This window comes from Nanorana parkeri, unplaced genomic scaffold (assembly GCF_000935625.1).
Source record: "Nanorana parkeri isolate BGI_ZX_2015 unplaced genomic scaffold, ASM93562v1 scaffold104, whole genome shotgun sequence".
Lineage (NCBI taxonomy): Eukaryota > Metazoa > Chordata > Amphibia > Anura > Dicroglossidae > Nanorana > Nanorana parkeri.
In genome coordinates this window covers 1,003,698-1,022,147 of record NW_017306372.1, presented here as the reverse complement: position 1 = coordinate 1,022,147, position 18,450 = coordinate 1,003,698, and the positions used below count along the sequence as shown (strand labels likewise).

Sequence of the window (18,450 nt, the reverse complement as noted above, 5' to 3'; positions counted from 1 at the left end):
AAAGGTTGGAAAGAAAAGCAGTTTTTGGTTTCGGTCTGACAAATGTTTTCACTTTCGGTTTTGGTCTAAAAAGCAATTAGGTCTAAAAAAATGTCATTGCATCCCTGATATAAATCCACTTTTCTGTGCACCAAATGCCTTTGCAAACTCAGTTACTACCTTGTAAAAGTAGTGGTGACATCACCACTGTTCTGTACATAGCTTTTTACAGAGAGCAGAGCTGTGTAAGGAACCCAGCAGGCTCCACCCATTACAAGTTGCCTGCAGAAAACTAAAGGAAGGGGCGGATACAAGACCTCCTACACAAGAGGAAAGAGCATTAGTAACTGGTCTTTATTACAGCAAGCACCTACAAAAAACATAGTTTCACGCTGGATGACTGAAAGATCTGGCTGAAATACACTAAGCACATCAAGATTCAAGTAAGAATACACATACCTCTTGTATTTAGACAATATTTGTTTATCCCAGAGTTTAGTTTTAAAGCATCTCTTTGCATTAACATAGGCACCCCACATCTAACCTGACAAAGTCCAAGCCTTGTGATCAGGGTCGTCGCGCTGCTGCACAGATTACTGTCAGTGATCTGAACAGCGGCGTGTTCGTCTTCAGCCACCAGTGAAAGCAACCAGCAGAGGATCCCGCACGGCATCTGGCCGGGCCCCATGTGCCTCTGGCCCCATAGCGGCCGCCTGGGTCGCTATGGTGATTGTTACGCAACTGCTTGTTACGCAAAGGCACTGAGCATTGCATAGCAGCATGGGAGCTACAACGGACAGGATAAAACATCAGGGGGTACTTGCTAAAAAATGTATGTATAGAAATATATATTTTATAAATAGTTTGCATAGTTTATTGAAGTCAAAACACTGCCGTAAAGTAAATTGAATTTTATGAACGCTTGGACCCCAAGAGAGAAAACAATGCTTCTCTACTGTTGCCACATTGGCAGCTTTCAGCTAAATCTGAAAAAAAGAAACAAAAAACAGACAATGTTCTTTGTCAAAGGAAATAGGTTTGATTTTTAAAATGGGCAACTGGGAATGAAAAGTAAGGGGCAAATGTGCTCTTCCTTTCTCCTCAACTGTAAACAATAAAGGGGAGGGTGTCCACTACAGAAGGGTGTCCCCTTGTAAGCAATGTGAAGCCCTATCAAACGCTTGCTGGAAAGCGTCAGACTGGCATGCAAAATAATATAAAAGACAAATACATAAAACTACAAAATATAAAACTCTTTCAGCTCCAGCAGATTTGGGGAGCTGCAGAATTGTCATAAGAAGATATGAGATTTCCACTTTAGTTGTCTACTAAGAATTTGTCTTTGAGTAACTTCCATACCAAGGTTTTGAACTTACGGATCTTATAGTTTGGGCCATATGCATTGTCTGGGGGGGAAATGTTCTGCCCCGGGCGCCAATAACTCTGGTTACGCCACTGATTGTCAGACAAGACAGTTCCAATCAGGATCATCATGGTGACCCCACTGCATCTCTATGGCCGTATTGTAAATCAGGGACTTAAAGGCAACAAATTGTATTTTTAACATATTATTCAGATACCACTGCCATTTCAGATTTATATATATGGTACTGTATTGGAGTCGGGAGACAGCCGAAAAATGATCCTGATGGCGGGGCTCATACACTCGTATCATTTATGTGTATTTTATTTGTACGTTTTAGCATATTTAAACCACATGACAACAACTGTCAGTAGGTGTTGTGTTCACTGAGCTGTATGATCCATGCACCAGCCTGACCCCGGTGATGTAATAGCAGCCGCTAATACAACAATCAGCAGAGCAGTGAGATGGGCTTGATCAGACAGTCACAGATGGTAGTTTCACTCTGTTATGTTTCATATCCCCAAACTCCTAATCTGTGCATTGCTGGATGGAATCATGCCAATTTCTGCCAAGGTTCTACAAGATTTTTTTTATTTTTAATTAATGACAAGTATCCCACGTTACATGCAGACCATTCCAGCTACAACATTGCTCCCGTCATCTTTTATTTTCATGCCTAGATCTCAATACTGTTTAACAAAAGCTGAAAAGAAATACAATTTATAGTGCCTCCCCTTTCGAAAACCGTTCCACTATTTTTAGTGTTACAACCTGGAAATAAAATGGTTGTCTGCACACAGAAGTCCATAATAATAAAGTGGAAGCAAATCTATGTTGCCTTCCAATTAATTTACTAATAAAAATAAAATAGAAATAGTCTTGATTGTATAAAATTTCACCCATCTTGCTGTGAAAAACTTAAAGTGACATTAAACCTTCAGATTTTTTAACATAAAACAATACTGTAATGTGTGCCTTACTGTAATCCATGGTAGTTTCCCTTCTCTTTGCTGCTCTTCCTTTTACATCTGTATCTATTCTCATGCTGGGCAGAACTTCTGTTTTGCAGCAGACTGCCTTGTCTCTGGAATGGATACATGGTGTCTGTGTGTAGGTTTGCAACCTGAGCCAGCACTAGAGGAAGAGGCACTCAGCTGCAAAGGGAAGTTCTCCCCAAGCATGAGAAGAGATAAGGATTTAAAAGGAAGAGCAGCAAAGAGAAGGGAAACTACCATGGATTACAGTAAGGCACACATTACAGTATTGGTTTATGTTAAAAAAATCTGAGGGTTTAATGTCACTTTAAATACTGTAAGCTCTGATGCAACCAAGATATAAAGGTAACCCTAAAAGTGCCACAGAGAACCACAGTTGATTTGTGAGAAACTGCCCATGTAACAAGTACATCCCAGACACCCCTAAGCTGGGTTTGATAAAGCAGTGGCAAGAACTTATTGCTGGAAAAAAACAATTAAATCTCATATGGAGTTGCCACAAGGTAGGAGAGACAAAGCAAACATAAGGATTTAAGAAAAAATAAGGATTCTTGCCCAGTGTTTCTCAACCTTTTTTAGTCACGGCCTTATCCTAGACAGGGGTCTGGTAAGGATTTTAGGGTGGGAGCCCAGGCAAAAAAAAAAAGATGACGTGGAGTTTCCCCTTCACATCAGAGTTCTCCCTTTCACACCAGAAGCTCCCCTTCACATCATGAGCTCCCTGCACATCACAACCTTGCTCCTTTACAGTAGGGTACCGCCCTTAAGTAAAAATGTGACGGCACCCCCGACAAAGCCAGAAGGGTGCCAGTGTTCTACTCAAATGTATGACTATTTGTGCATCTGTACTTTTTTGTTTAGTTAACTTTTAATTAAAATATATTCTACCCCTTCAAAACAAAGTAATTTTGTTTGCTTTTCCATTCCAGTTTGTTAAACTGCAACATGTGGAAAAGTGCAAGGGGTGTATATTTCTGTAAACCCCAATAATTAGGTTTTTTTTACTCTTGAAGGAGGCACTCTTACACTAATTCCAAACAGCACCGTACCAGACTTGAAGAATACAAAAAGTGTTCAAGTTACATGAGTAACATTATCTCTCCAAGAGAAAGCAGATATGTCACCTGGTCCCGTTGATAGCAGTACATTTCATCTGCACGTGTGTGCTTATGTTGGCTGTCCTGTGCTATATTGTTATACTAATATAGGCTACTTTAGTTTAAAAGATGAAGAACATTTTAAAACCAACAAAAGCACAACAAAATGACAAAAATGTTATGGCTCTGAATGGAGCAACTACAAAAAAAAAAATCTGATTTTGATTTTTGACCTAAGATATCCCATAACACATAAAAGTACAAAGAAGGGCAAAAACTAATATTAAATAGCATGATGAAAATGTGTATTTATAAAAGTGCAATATGGGTTGAAACTCTATAATTGTTAAACAAAATCTGTCCTGATAAGTAGGGATGCACGGATACCGATACTAGTATCGGTATCTGTGCTGATACCGAGTATTTGGGCGAGTACTTGCCCAAATGCTAGGGTGCCTAGCCCGATATGCTCCCTCTTCACGTGTGGCGAGAGAGCATTGGGCCGACTTCCCGGACAATCAGGATGCCAGGTAGCGTGTAATGACGCGCTGCCCGGCTTCCTGATTGGTCGGGAAGCTGGCCAATCAGGAAGCTGGGCGCCGTGTAATGACGCAGCACCCGGCTTTCTGATTGGCTGGGAAGCCGGCTTCGTGCTCCCTCATCATCTCATGACGAGGGAGCATGGAGCCGGCTTCCCGGCCAATCAGGAAGCAGGGTGCCGTGCCATTACACGGTGCCCAGCTTCCATGATTGGCCAGCAAGCCGACTCCATGCTTTCTCGTCACATAGTGACGAGAAGCATGGGACGGCTTCCTTGTTAATCAGGAAGCCAGGTGGCGAGCCATTACACACCGCCTGGCTTCCGCAATGGGACTTCCAGTACTCGGTATTTGGTATCGGCGAATACCGGGAAAAAAATATCGGTACTCGAAGAGTGCAGCCCCTGCTGCACTCTTCTGTTGAGAATGCTACATTTCTGACTATGACGCCGACTTTCTTGCTTCAGTTTTTTAAATCATGTTACCACAAGTCTGACTTGTCTCCAACATTACTCATGTGTGTGTAGTTGCTGAGAATCAGTAGTTTGGTAAACACTATAGTGAGTGTTTATTATTCATGTTTTAAACCAGCTCTGCCTGACCAGGGTGCCATGACACCTTGGGATGCCTTTTAACTTTCTCAGACGTGCCTCGAAATTTCCACACAGCGCCATGGCTTTCCATGTTGCAGGCAGGCCGGCTGCCAGCACCATGGAATTGAATTACACTAATCCAGACAGGGTGGGACCACTTCAGAAAAGGGTGGAAATTCACCTCCGTCTAGGCCTGCTTCGCCTCCCGCCCTCTACCATGCTGCTGCAGCTCTGGCTCCTGATGTGGTTGTAGAACTTTGATGTGAAGGAGGGACTGAGGACACTGAAGGGGGCTTCTGATGAGAAAATAGAAATCTGATGTGAAAGGGGGGCTCTGGTGTAAAAGAGGGCTCTGATGCATAAGGAGGCTTCTGATGTGAAGCGGACTCCTGATGTAAAAGGGGGCTTTAGATGTGAAGAGGACTTCTGATGTGAAGGAGAACTTCTGATGTGAAGGAGGGCTTCTAATTTGAAGGACGGAAACAAGGGAAATCTGATGTGAAACAGGGAAACTCTCATGTGAAAGCAGGAGGCTCATGGTGTGAAGGGGGGCTCTGATTTGGAAGGGGGACTTTTATGTGGAGGAAGGAACCCCACTTTGTTTTTGCAAGAAGTCCCCCTAAAAATCCATTACATTTTAGACCGGGGTGCCTCAAGATTTTGCATACCTTTTAACCCTTTTGCGGACAGTATGACGTAAGACATACTCCAAAGAGACTATAGCCGCTGGGACTGTGTTTAGCTGTTTAAAGCCGAGGGTTGGCTTCACACTGGAAGCAATTCTGGTGGCTGAGCTGCTGCCAGATCACTTCAAGGGGCTGGTGAAGTGTGTGCACCCCCAGTCTGACATCCCCTGCCTCGCTTCCCAGGCTCCGCTGCCCCTCCTGCGGGCCGGGACCAGCATCACGGGTGTTGGCGCATAGAGGAGAGAGAGACTGTTCACTGATCTCCTCCCCGATTGCATCACTTCCTATTCTTCAGCTGTCATTCCCTGGCTAGAGAAGCTGAGGAAAAAACTATTCAAGCGTGATCTGCTCTTGACTAAATTCTTTGCAGTGAAGGTGTGACAATAGGGGTCCAATAGACCCCTAATGTCACCTTAAAGAGTACCTGTCACCACCTAATATACTATCACATTGGGGGATTGTAAGCACACCTATGAGATAGCAATGTCACCTTAAAGAGTACCTGTCACCACCTAATATACTATCACATTGGGGGCCTGTAAGCCCTCCTATGAGATAGCAAAACATAAAAGTTTAAAAAAAAATGTTTAAAAAAAATAAAAGTAAAATAAATGTAAAATGCTAGGTATTGCTGCGTTTGTGCAATAATTCTAGCGCCAATATCCATGCTAACTCTAAACTGATGACCTGTATGGGCTTTTAAAGCATCGCCTATGGACAATTTAGTGTACTGTAATTTGTTGCCGTTTCATGGGCGCATGCAGTTTTTAAACTTGGCATATCTATTTACTCGGCATAACCTGATATTTTATTAAATAAATGGGTATTGTATTCTGTTCTTGGGCACTAAATTTAACCTAAGTGTAATTTTAACTGAAATTCTGGGTTTGATAAAGAGTTTTGCTAATATCATGCGACGTAAACATTTGCAACTGCCACTATTTTATTCTACAGGGACTGTACTTTCAGGCTATATAACTCTCTGGGGCTTTAAGTAATTTGCGGATTATAACATGTGTGCAAAAAAACACCATGCCAGTGAAAAGGTTAAAGGGTGTAGTGACTGAAAAAAGGTAGAGAAACACTGTTTTGAGTGTAGATATCAGCAACAAAAAGGACTAAAATACGTGGATGATGAGAGGCATTCCAGAGCATAAATCTGAGAAAAGGGCATTTATAAGATCCCAATTATGGAAAAAAAAAATCATATTCACAAATTCTTGGTCTATACACTATAGTCCAAACTGCAAATATATAATATTATTCATACAATAAAATGCATTGTTCACACAATGACCACTATCATACCAGGGAGCTCATATAGAAAACATCTATCTCTTCTCAATACAGAGAAACAGCAATTTCTACTTTGCAGTGGGGATAGTATATTAGCAGTCAATCTAAAAAAGGCTGATCCAATACACTGCATCTTTATAAGCTAATCAAAGGCATTTATGCTATTTAAAGGAAATTTGCTTAATGGAATTTCTATCTACATATGTAAATTGGAACTTGGTTTTCTTTTTAAAACGGAGAAGGATAGAGCTTGATCCCCCAGTGGGTCTTTAAAGTAGTACTAAAGGATAGATATTTTTAATGCATTCTCAGTATTATATTAAAAAAATGCCCAGTGTCTTCAGTGTGCCCAAACTTAATATGTTCCTTAATCACCGCCAGCAGCTCCAGGTCCCACTTCTCCAAACTTCCGGGTTGTGGAGCGTGCTCCCACTGTGCTTCATAAACAAAATACTCATTCACACTGCCAGTTGGGAGCGTGCACGCTGAAGACACCTTAAGATACAAACTTGGGGAAGGGGGTGTTGGCAGACTTGAAATTCCAGCTAACCACAGGCTAAAAGTGAAAACAGGACTGCAAACAATATAAATGCTGAGGTTTGCAGCATCATATTCATCAAAGTCCTGTATGTCTGGCATGACTGTGATAGATCAGTCCTGGCTTTTTTTAGTCAAGCTTGTATTGACACTGGGTAAGGTGAATTTGCCTGCATATTTCTATGGAGAATCCACTAGAGGACCGACGATACAGCATTGCTGCATTAATTAATTACCTGAAAGCTTCATGAGGAGCTCAGATGCTGCTTTGACAGAGATATCCTGTGTCAATAGGTTTGGCTGTGTTTCCTTGGTCTTGGCTTTATCTGGTGTGCTGGAGAGGCGTGCCTCGGATTCATGGCTGTAGGTATAACCAGAATGTGGAGACAGGGAACTGCTAAGCTCTTCATCCTTAGGTTCTTCTTTTACTTTAACGGTCAGAGTCAGAGTTTCCTTTTGATTTGCAGCTGAGAAGAAAGAAAGAGTATTATGTAAGAGAGGTAATGCACTGTTTATTCCTAGACCAAATATCTCTTCTGAAATGCAAAGAGGAAGTTTTATTTCAAAGTATGCAGTCTAGAAATTTATGTAGCAGTTTGGTAATAAATTGTATTCAATTTTAGTTACTTTTTCAAGCAACTTCAAATGCAGATTATTTAGAACCATACTTAGAATAGATGCTGCTTATTGATGTTTGAAAGTTTTAGTTTGCTACAGAATCAGCAGGTCCCCTGAGAACGAGCCCTGATATCCTGTTTTAGGGTGGCTCATTTCCCTTGCAGGGTCCTATGGCGCCACGCTTGAGTGTGCTAGTAAGCTGTGTGTGTTTCCAGAAACACACAGGCACAGCAAGTCGCTCCACTCCTCCCTGCTCCCCACTACCCATCCTCCAAGCTATTGGATAGGCAGCTGCTGGAGACTGTGCTGTCCCTTTTGATCTTGTACTTACCTGGAAGTTCAGGCAAGCAGAGCTGAGAGAGTTAGAGCCAGCTGTTCTGAAACACGGTGACTAAGTGTTTGGCCAAAAATATTAAGAGATACGTTGCTGAGCAATGTCTGTTTTATCTGGATTCATTACTGAAAAAAGTTTGAGAGTTTAATCAGGAGTTCAATCTTAAAAATGCAATTAAGTACCTTCACTATTACCAAAAAGTTCTCTTATTTGTGTATCACTCAGCTGTAGATTCTCAAATCATCTCTGAATTGGTGCTGACACTGTCCTCCCTTCTGGAGGGTGGCTACTTTTTTCCCATGGTCCCTGTGTCTGTTGTAAAGTAGCCACCACACCAAGCCCGGTCCCGTGATTTGAGGATCTACAGCTGAGTTATACACAAATAAGATACATTTTTGTTAATCGTTAGGATGCTTGAATGCATTTTTAAGATTTAACTCCTGAGTTTAGTGTCACTTTAACCTTTTTAACATGGAGCAACCCTTGCAATTCATTTTTGGACTCAAGGAACCCCTGTAATAATTACTATAGTCACAGCTCATCGATTACTATAGTTACTATAATTACTATAGTCACAGCTCATCGATTATTAGCGTTATCAGTGAGAAGAATGCGCCATACATTTGCGGTCAGTGGGAAGAATCCCCCCTTACAGATAGCGAAAAAGATCATTGGCCTCAGTGGTTACTTATCTGGGAGGCAGAAATTGCTCATGGAACCCCTAGGGCCTAGAGGAACACTGTCCTATACCATTACAGCCACAAGTCAGTTTTCACTCAAAACAAAGATGGCATTCTCAGAAATGTTTCATTGAAAACATATATAGTTCACAATTCTCTAACATGAAAAAAAAGTATGAATGAAGCACTAGCATGCATTCAAAATTATTATACATTAGGAAATAAGCTATTGGCATAGTAATAACCTGCTGGGTTTTTTTTTTCTTCTAGGCCTGGCTCTACTGGATACGGGCAAGCAGCAGGCCGCATCTTAAGCAACAATATTAATAGTACAGCATCAGCAGGCTTGGAAAGAATGGTTGATGCTGTTGAAATAAAAAGTCATTGTGACTTGGACAGTGTAGATAAGGCAAAATGTAAAGGCTAATATGATCTCCTTGGGCTTTGTCCAAAGTAATATGTCACACTGTGTGTATATTCAATTTGCAAGAGAAGCCAAGGGTTGAAACACTAAATTGTAATAAAAGTCTCCCTGAACTATGTGAGCCCATGGCTTATAATCACGTTTGGACCATTGTCAGTATTTAATAAAATTCAGCCTGGTCGATCAGCACTTTAATTATAACTGTTACAGTAGGTTTAATTTTAAACAGGGGCACACAACATAATGAATGGAGAATAAACAGATATTACTGGGTGAACAGAGCTGTTTTGAAAATGATATTCTTACTGCAGATACAGATGCAGTAGTTATCAAGTTAAAACAATTAGAGAAGTTGCTTACCGAATATCGACAACCTCAGCATATGTCCATATTGTACACAGCTTCCTGGCATATTTATGGATGGGCTGGCACTGCTTTTGCACAAGAGGGCTTGGTTCATGTATGAAATTATCTGAAAGAGCTGTCTGTATTGCCATTACCAAAAACATTATCTTCTGGTTTCTAATGCAGGTTAGAAGACAAGAGGACAGGTTGCTACTGGGAACCTAGTTCTTCCTTTAGATATTTCCATACATGAAGTGCTCTGTATGGGAATTTGAAAACAAATTGTAAGATTGTGGCTCTCATATAGTATATGTGATTTGTAGCAGTTTTAGGGGATGATTGTTTTATTCAGCAAAGGTGTAATGTTATAGGTGTTTATATGTCTTTTTTATTTTGATGGAACACTTCTTTGGTAAAACAAAAATAGGAAGTAGTGAGGTTAAAGTGACCCAGTCTTGAATTTTAAACTTTCCAAAACAAATACCTTGCATAAGAAGACTGCAAATACTTGCCTCCTGCTGTCCATGTCCTTAATACTGCTTTATTCTAGAGGAATGGTCCCCTGAGGTCTGCTGGCTCCCTCTGCTGACTTATACATCACTAGAGGAGACAGCAATGATGTGGTGGTCAACAGGAGGAGGATCCGAGGTCACTGGCTCCTCCAGCTGGCTTATACATCACTAGAGGAGACAGCAATGATGTGGAGGTCAACAGGAGGTGGCCACGAGGTGACTGGCTTCACAGGGACCAAGAAGACTGACACTCCCGGGGGGTCGATTTCCTAGCAGACTTCATGGGACTGACTGGTGTTTGATAAGGAAAGGTAAATATTTACAGCAATGTTTTGCAGGGTATTTATTTAGGAAGATTTAAAATTAATGACCGGGTAGCTTAAAGGTTGAGGCCTGGTACACACCTGCGCGTACCGGGGAAGCGTGTTTGTGCACGTTTGCTGCTCTGCCCCATTGATTTAAATGGGGCCATATACGCGCAGCAAACAACTCTCCTGCACTATTTTGTGTGACGCGTTCGTGCATGTAGAAATGTGGCGGAAAACCGCACGACTTGTCGACCACATTTGGGGTGCCATTAGAAATGAATGGCAAGCAAATGTGCTTTGTTTTTGTGCACGTTTCCGCAAACACACTGCGATCACGCACAAAAACGAGTAAATCGTCGCGCGTGCTCATAACCAAGGGGAAAGATGTTTGAAAATATCAGGTTTTATGATCTGCACTTTCATAATTGAAGCCAAACACTACTGACAGAACTTTATGAAGTATTGTACATCATTGCTAGTGCATCTAAGCATAGTCAACTTTTTTGGCACATTCACAGTGTTGGGCAACCTTACATGAAACAATAGTATTAATTGGTAAAATTCACATCTTGCTCAAATCTTATAAATAGAGGTTTTCCCCTCTTGCCCACACTTTCTAAAACATGAGTTGTGATCTGAAATAAGAAAATATGCTCTTATTATCACTTAATGACTTCCGCAAAATAAATGTGTGTAGACTTAAAGTGTTGCAAAGTCAAAACATTTTTTTTGTTTGTTTTGGAAACAGTAGGTAATGGTTACCATTTTTGTTTTTTTGTCCTTTGAGGGATCCTATCCAGGAAGAAGATTGATCCAAAGTTAGGGGATATCCCCTCTTAGACAAGTGTCACAAGAAAAGGTATACCCATTGGAGGATTTATCCTCATCTCCTATTTCTACAATAATCCAAAAATTTTGGATTTGCCATCACTCTCTGTATCAGAAACAGTGGCGAGGTTGAATCTCCCTAACAGGGACCAGGTCACCAACCAAAGAAAAAAAGTCTGGACCTTATTTAAACTTTATGAAAGGAAGGTATGACATGTCAATCTTGTAGAGCTATTGAAATTTAATCCTCAGCATCAAGCTGCACCTCATGTGGAATATATGTTGCACATAGTGAAGTCCCACCCCCTTTCATAGCCCTGCCAAAGCAGGGACTAAATACACTCTGCCACCACATGTAATATACAGTAAAGCCAGTTGAGGACTTCTCATTTGAAACTTCCTCCTAGTGGGAAAGGCAAGCTCATGCATGTGCTCCAATAACAATTACCAAGGGAGAAACTGAAAACCAGAACAAAGGAATTAGTAGCCGTTACACAAAGCAGCCAGGTTCCTTTCTAAAAATGAAACAAGGATTCAGAATGCTTGACATTGACAAAATCAGTTTTCATAAACTATTTCCGATTAATCGAACTCAATAATCGGCTAACTAATCGATTTTGAAAATAATCGTTAGCTGCAGCTCTACTCCAGATCTTGTGCCGCCATCAATGAACTTGTCCCATTTGCCACTGCCTTTTCACTGTATCTTAAAGACAAAAGGCTGACGTATACAGGCTGCATTCATAACTCATGGGAGACCATGTAGCTGGCTGTGATCCTGCATGCCTGAGAGGTTTACAGGGAACTCTTCTTAAAAGCTCCTCAGGCACTGTACCAGTTCCCGAACAAAAGGGTTCCTGCTTCATTTATTGGATGCTGTCCCTAGCTTTCTTTATTCTTCACTGTTTCAGTTGCTTCTGTTAACCATTTGTCTTATAACCAAACTAGCGTCCTCCCGTTACCCAAAGCTCAGTATACCGCGAGTTACACTTGTCTTATAACCAAACTCACTCTTCCAGTTACTTTTGGTGGCAACTTTTGTGTATCTATCATGGTTCCTGCAGTTACCCCAGACAGCATCCATTCTGTATTCTGCTTGAAGTTCTAGTTTCTTTTGGAGATATCCACTCCAGGCAGTTCATTCTGAATCCTGCTTGCCAGTCTCAGTGGCTCCTGGAGACAAATGCAACATTGGAATTGCCATACAGATACATTTGTTGGGAGCAGTGAAGGAGAAGCAGTTCATTAGGGTCTGCACCTTTATGAGAGCCTATATCTATCTCTGGAAGTACTTAGGATTGACTATAACTCATGGAAGAAGGTGGACAATCATGTTCTAATCTAAAATATAATAATTGGGAAATCTATATTTTTATAAACATGCTCAATATGTACATATAAAAGAGTGTCTCCCATGGCCATTACAAAGCCAGTTGTAGAAAACACAAATAAATGGGTCATTCTAAAGCAGGAAAGTGTCACCTTTATAGCTTCAGGGAGAAAGAACACAAAAACGGCTGCAGGTTAAATATGTCCATTGGACCCTGAGTGCTGAAAGCCAGCTCAGAAGTCAACACACCTGTGCTCATCCTAAATTAAAACATCCGCTTTGGATAGAACTGGTTAGTAAAAGGGCACTTTAAAAACAGACGTCCTTACCCACTTTACAATTTATTACACATATCACAATTTGATCAAATGCACTTAGGTCTCCTAGAAAATATTAAAGGAGAACTATGGGGTTAGGGCTTTTCCCGATAGTTCTCAGAAGGGTAACGGGAGGACACAAACTAGCATCCTCCCGTTACCCAAAGCTCAGTATACCGCGAGTTACACTGAGACGCCGCAGCTGAAACGGATCCCGACAATTATGTCTGAATCTGCCCAGCTGCGTGACAGCTGGCTCTGTCTATCTAGAGGCAGAGCCAGCTGTACCCGCCCCCTCCCCGTCCGTTCCGCCAAGTCAGCGCTGGAGGATCGAACAGGGTAGGGGCGAATCCAGTCACACCCCTGTCATGGCTCTCTGCAGTGACAGGATCGAGAAGTGAGCGGACGCCGGTATGTGTTCGCTCACTTCCCGATCTACTGAGCCGACCTGTGACAGTTTCATTGTCACAGGTCGGCTCAGATTATAAGGCTGAGTGAAAAGCACTCACCTCATAATTCTCCTTTAAGTGTGACTAGCACAAATACAACATGTCCCTCTAAATCAGCCATGTCAAACTGTTTTAATGGGCCATTCCTTCTCTGTGTCCCTCAGAGAAGTTTAACCGCTTGAAAACCGGGGTGTTAAACCCCCTTCCTGTCCAGGCCATTTTTCAGTATTCAGCGCTGCGGTACTTTGACTGACATTTATTCCGTCATGCAACCCAGTACTGAAATTAAGTTTATATATTTTTTGGGGATACACAGAGGGGAATTGATCAAGAGAACAAGAAAAGACAAAATCTGAAGCAGCTGTGCATGGCAACCTATCCGCTATCTTTCATTTCCAAAGCTTCACTGAACAAATTGAAGGGAGAAGCTGATTGGTTGCTGTGGACAACTGCTCCAGTTGTGATAAATTCCCCCCAATGAGCTTTCTTTTGGTTGTATTTAATCACCACTGGGGTTTTTATTTTTTTTACTATATAAAGAAAAAATACTGAAAATGTTGAAAAAAAAAAACCTGTTTTCGCTACGTTATAATTTTAAATATTTATGGTCACCCAATTTCTTGGTAAAACATAAACGATGGGGTCAAGTCGGGTAAATAGACACCAAATGTCAAGCCTTAAAATTGTGTGCGCCTGCAAAATACTATCATACCCAAAATTGGCCACAGGTGACGCTTCAAAAGCTTTTACCACTCATCATTTTAGTGTTATCAGTGATTGAGCTCCCTAGATTTATTGCTCATGCTCCAACATTCACAGGGATGTGTAATATGTGTGCCACAGCCATCATCTTCGCATGAAGGTACACCCGACGCATGTTTGCATGTGTGTGTGTGTGTGTGTGTATATATGTGGAGGCGGGGGACTTTAAACTTTTTTTTTATGTGACTCGCTCGGGGGCGTGTCTGAGCGGACGTCTAAAGACGCCCGCTCAGATCTGGAGAGCTCCGGAGTGGTTAAAGTTGTTGTATTTTTTTTTACACTAAACTTGCTATTGCTATCACATAGGGGGATAGGAAGCAAGTTTACAGAGACCACTAATGTCAGCTAGGAACCCCCAAAGAAGCTGAAGAAGCAGAGATCTGCTTCACCAGCTTTTCTCCAGCTAGAGAAGAGAAATGAAAGCTGAATGCGGAAGAGATGTAATGCACATCACTTCCACATTCATTACTTCCGCATTCAGAGACCGGGGGGGATATTAGTGGGAGTGTGCTGTTCTCCCTCCGTTCACAGAGCTGCCGTGTTGGCCCGAGGCCCACACGGGGAACAGCGGAGCCGGGGAGGGTTCTGCACACATGCAGACATCATACAAGCGATTGGGCAGCTCTATAGCTGCATGAACACTTGTAGGTAAAGAAGCATTGCCAGCTGTTCAAATTATAGTCTGTTTCCAGCTTGTGTGTGCACTGAGTGGCGTGCACAAGCGTAAGTGGGGAAAGGACGTTTTAAAATGGCCACCCGCATTCTAGAAGCCAGTGTCCGGCCATTTAATTACAACGGCCGGACAGAAAGTGGTTAAGGATTAAAAAAAACAGTAAAAAGAAAGTACCCTCACCTTTTACTATTTGATAAATTACACTTCTTTACTTAGTTTGTAGCAAAATACATACAAAATATGTTCCAAACAAAAATGTAATATATTGCAGCTTACCAGCTTTTTGCACGTAGTCCATTCGTTATCTTTTTATCAGACTCTTTTCCTTTTTTTCACCTGGTAATCCAGTGAATAATGATGTTCTTGGGTTAAGTTCTGCTTTAAAGTATAACTAAAGACAAAACCTTTTTTGGATTTGGATAGAGTAGTGAGGGTTTCGAACAACTGCCACATTTTAATTGGCACCTATGTCCCCTTTAAGGAGATTCACTCTCCCTAATTTTCCTGATCACGAGTGTCACTGGGAAGGAAAGTGAGGGCAAATACAGCATTTTGAGTTGCCACCAGAACATGAACAGAGAAGAATCTTCCAATACGGACACTTTTTTACTTGACAAATTTCTAAGAGGGAATATCCCTCACATTGGAAAGATATCTTCTCACTATTGAGTCTACAGGACAGAAAATGAAGGGAAAACTCCCTAATGAGACACGGATGGCAAAAAACAAAAAAAGTTTTGGCTTTAGATGTACTTTAAAATTAAGTAGGTGAAGCACACAGTAGAGATCATGCAGCCCCCCTTAAAGAAGTTGACATACCCAGTCAAAATCATTCTGAAAACGTGGAAGGTATTAGCAGCTACATATCCCTTTAAATAATCCTAAAGCAAACCTGAAGTCTCACAAGAACCTTGGTCCTTCACAACTCTCCTCCTGAGCTAAAAAAAAAAAAAGGTCTTCAATACACAGCTAACACACAATCCTTGGTCTCGATGCAGGTTCCGTCTTGGGGATCAATGGTTCCGAGTAATTTTATTTCTCAGGTCACAATTTTAAATGGCAATTATGTATATCCAAATAATAAAGCACCCATCAACGTCTCCAAAAAAATCGAAGGGCCTGCTATGTAACTGCTGCTAAATTCAACCATCCAAAGAAGTTGCGTAAATGCATGCAGTATCAAGAAATGTATTATTTATTACAAGTTAAAGCTTGCGTTTTTAAAGTAAAACAGAATACAATTTAAAAAACCAATATGAAAAAAGACACAATATCATAACCTGCCGTTGTCATAACTGATGCATATCATCCTGGAAAGAAATTTCACTAGATAGCTGGATATTGACTGAAGCTATAAAAATAGATTAAGGGAACAAACAGAGGAAGGATATAACAATTAGTAGAAAAAGCATCAGGTCATCTCTGAGGTCAAAGAGTAAATGGAAAAAAATATCCAGACTGAGCTGTTTCTTTAATTTAATCTCATGAAAAAGTCAGCAAACTAAGCCAGGGTGACAGTATGACCATGATGTAGGACAGCTGCATTCCTGGCAAACCAAATAAGTATTGACCCAGGAAACAAGCAGCTCCTTCAACACAATGCAATGATAAAACATTAACATGATCTCTGCACAGACTAGACAGCTACATTTTGGCCAAGAATACCATATTTCCAAACTGAAAGCTTTTAATCTATGTGGATAGTATGAGCAAAAGCTTCGGGCACCAGGGCACTTAGTAACGCGTAACAGGTAGTCAAGCTTGCAAAAGTTTTCATTTGCAATGCTTAAAGTGACCCTGCCACTACTGCCTTTACTTACTACATAGTAAAAAAATGCCAGCCTGTAAAAGATGGTGCCAGATCTATACCAGGGGTAGGCAAACTCCGGCCCTTCAGCTGTGGTACAACTACAAATCCCACTAGGCATCACAAGACTCTGATAGCCACAGGCATGACTCCCAGAGGCAGATGCATGGAGAGAGTTGGAGTTTCATCAGACCTGGTGGCTCTATACTTATCTCTTCAGGCGGTGGGTTAATTGCTGATCCCAGACCATTGCACGTATCCGATTTTTGAAGAATGTCACCAGCACACTATAGATCCTTCCAGAATCACCAAATGTTAATTTTATTGAACAAATCGTCAAGAATGGTAACAAGCACTTTCGGGACCTTGCAGGGTCCCTTCATCAGACTTTAACAATTTAAAGCCTGATAAAGGGACCCTGCGAGATCCCAAAAGTCTGATAAAGGGACCCTGCAAGGTCCCGCAAGTGCTTGTTACCATTCTTGACGATTTGTTCAATAAAATGAACATTTGGTGATTCCTGAAGGATCTATGGTGTGCTGGTGACATTGTTCAAAAATCTTATGCTTATAGCGTTGCCATTCACAGCCATTCCAAGCACCCTCCCTTATCGTCTGGGATTTCCGGTAAGGAGTGCAACAAGAACTTCTACATTATCCATTGCAGGTATCCGACACTTCTGAGTGTGTTCAATACCTGTCCTGTCCCCGAACCCCCCTCCCACACAAAGTGATATGCAACTTTGTGGGAGGAAGATACAGTGTGGAAGGGGAAGCAGGTATTCACACACACTGGAGCAGCTGGAGATCAGCAACTCAGTGGAGGTTCAATCTTATAATGCAATGGAGGTTTAATTTTACAAACAGGCCCCTTAGGCTGTGTGTCAGTTAATCTTCCAAAGTCTTGTTAAAATCTGAGATATATTATTTTATCATTATCAGACACATGAAAAAAAAAAAAAAAAAGTAAACTGCGGTGTGTAGTACCCATAGCATACCATAACCAACCAAAACCCATTGGGTAATGGTTTACTACAACACAGTTAAAGTGGAAGAAAGATGGGCTGGAACGTCAGAGCTTTGCGGTTACCTAGAGCGCACAGAAGAAAAACAATTTAGAAAGCAAACAGGTTATTTTCCTTCACTTTAAATTAATTCCAATAAGTATAATAGTATTCCTTTCTTCCACTTTAATTATATATCAAAAAGGAACCAATCAGTATTAAAAAATAGCTTTGCTCTAAACACAGGTTCGGCTTAAGGAAAGCCTATTGGGATAGAGATATGGCAGCAAGCACTGATTGAAGATGTCATACTTATCCTAACTTAAACACTTACAGGGCTAGTCACAAAAGGGTGAAGAGTGTGGAGGAGGCAGGAGAACAATTGGGCACCCCAGATCTAGGACAACATAGCTGAACTGGAAAAATTCTCCAATTCAGCTCACTTTTCAGTTCAGCTATGTTGTCCTAGATTGGTCACTTCTCCTGCCTTCTCCAAACTCTTCACCCTTTTGTGAATAGCCCTGTTAGTGAATCACTGAGACAGAATAGGCATGCAGTGGAAGAAGTATCAGATATGATTTGCACATACATGTTCTGACTCACCATGTGGAGAAGAAAGGATAAAGATGAGCACCCCAGAGAACAAGTCTGAAATTTGCGCCTTAAAAACAACAAGTCTGAAACTTGCCATATATGTCTAAATTTCTTTTTCTACAAATCTGTTTGTGTCTTGAAACATTTGCAAGAGAATTTGTAAATGCCATTCATACCTTTTTTTAAAAATAAAAAACAACTTGAACAAAAATGCCTTGCTTTTCCATTCATAGCAACACAATGCACTGTGCTCATGAGAAAAGAGGGTGCTATGTGGACAGACTAAGGACTCTTCACACAATAGTGGTGACTGGCGTTGTTCAGCAACTGAACAACGCCAGTCACCACTAAGGCACATAGAAAGCAACTGTTTTCTAT

At 41.2% G+C, this 18,450-nt stretch overlaps 1 protein-coding gene across 1 annotated transcript in view; it reads right to left on the bottom strand.

The window, feature by feature from the left end:
* The window catches only part of ZNF827 (zinc finger protein 827), a 161,192-nt gene that overhangs the window by 57,868 nt on the left and 84,874 nt on the right, over nt 1-18,450 (bottom strand). The window contains exon 5 of the mRNA XM_018552983.1: nt 7,325-7,555. Coding sequence (XP_018408485.1) covers nt 7,325-7,555 — 231 coding nt within the window. The remainder of the gene's footprint in view (nt 1-7,324; nt 7,556-18,450) is intronic.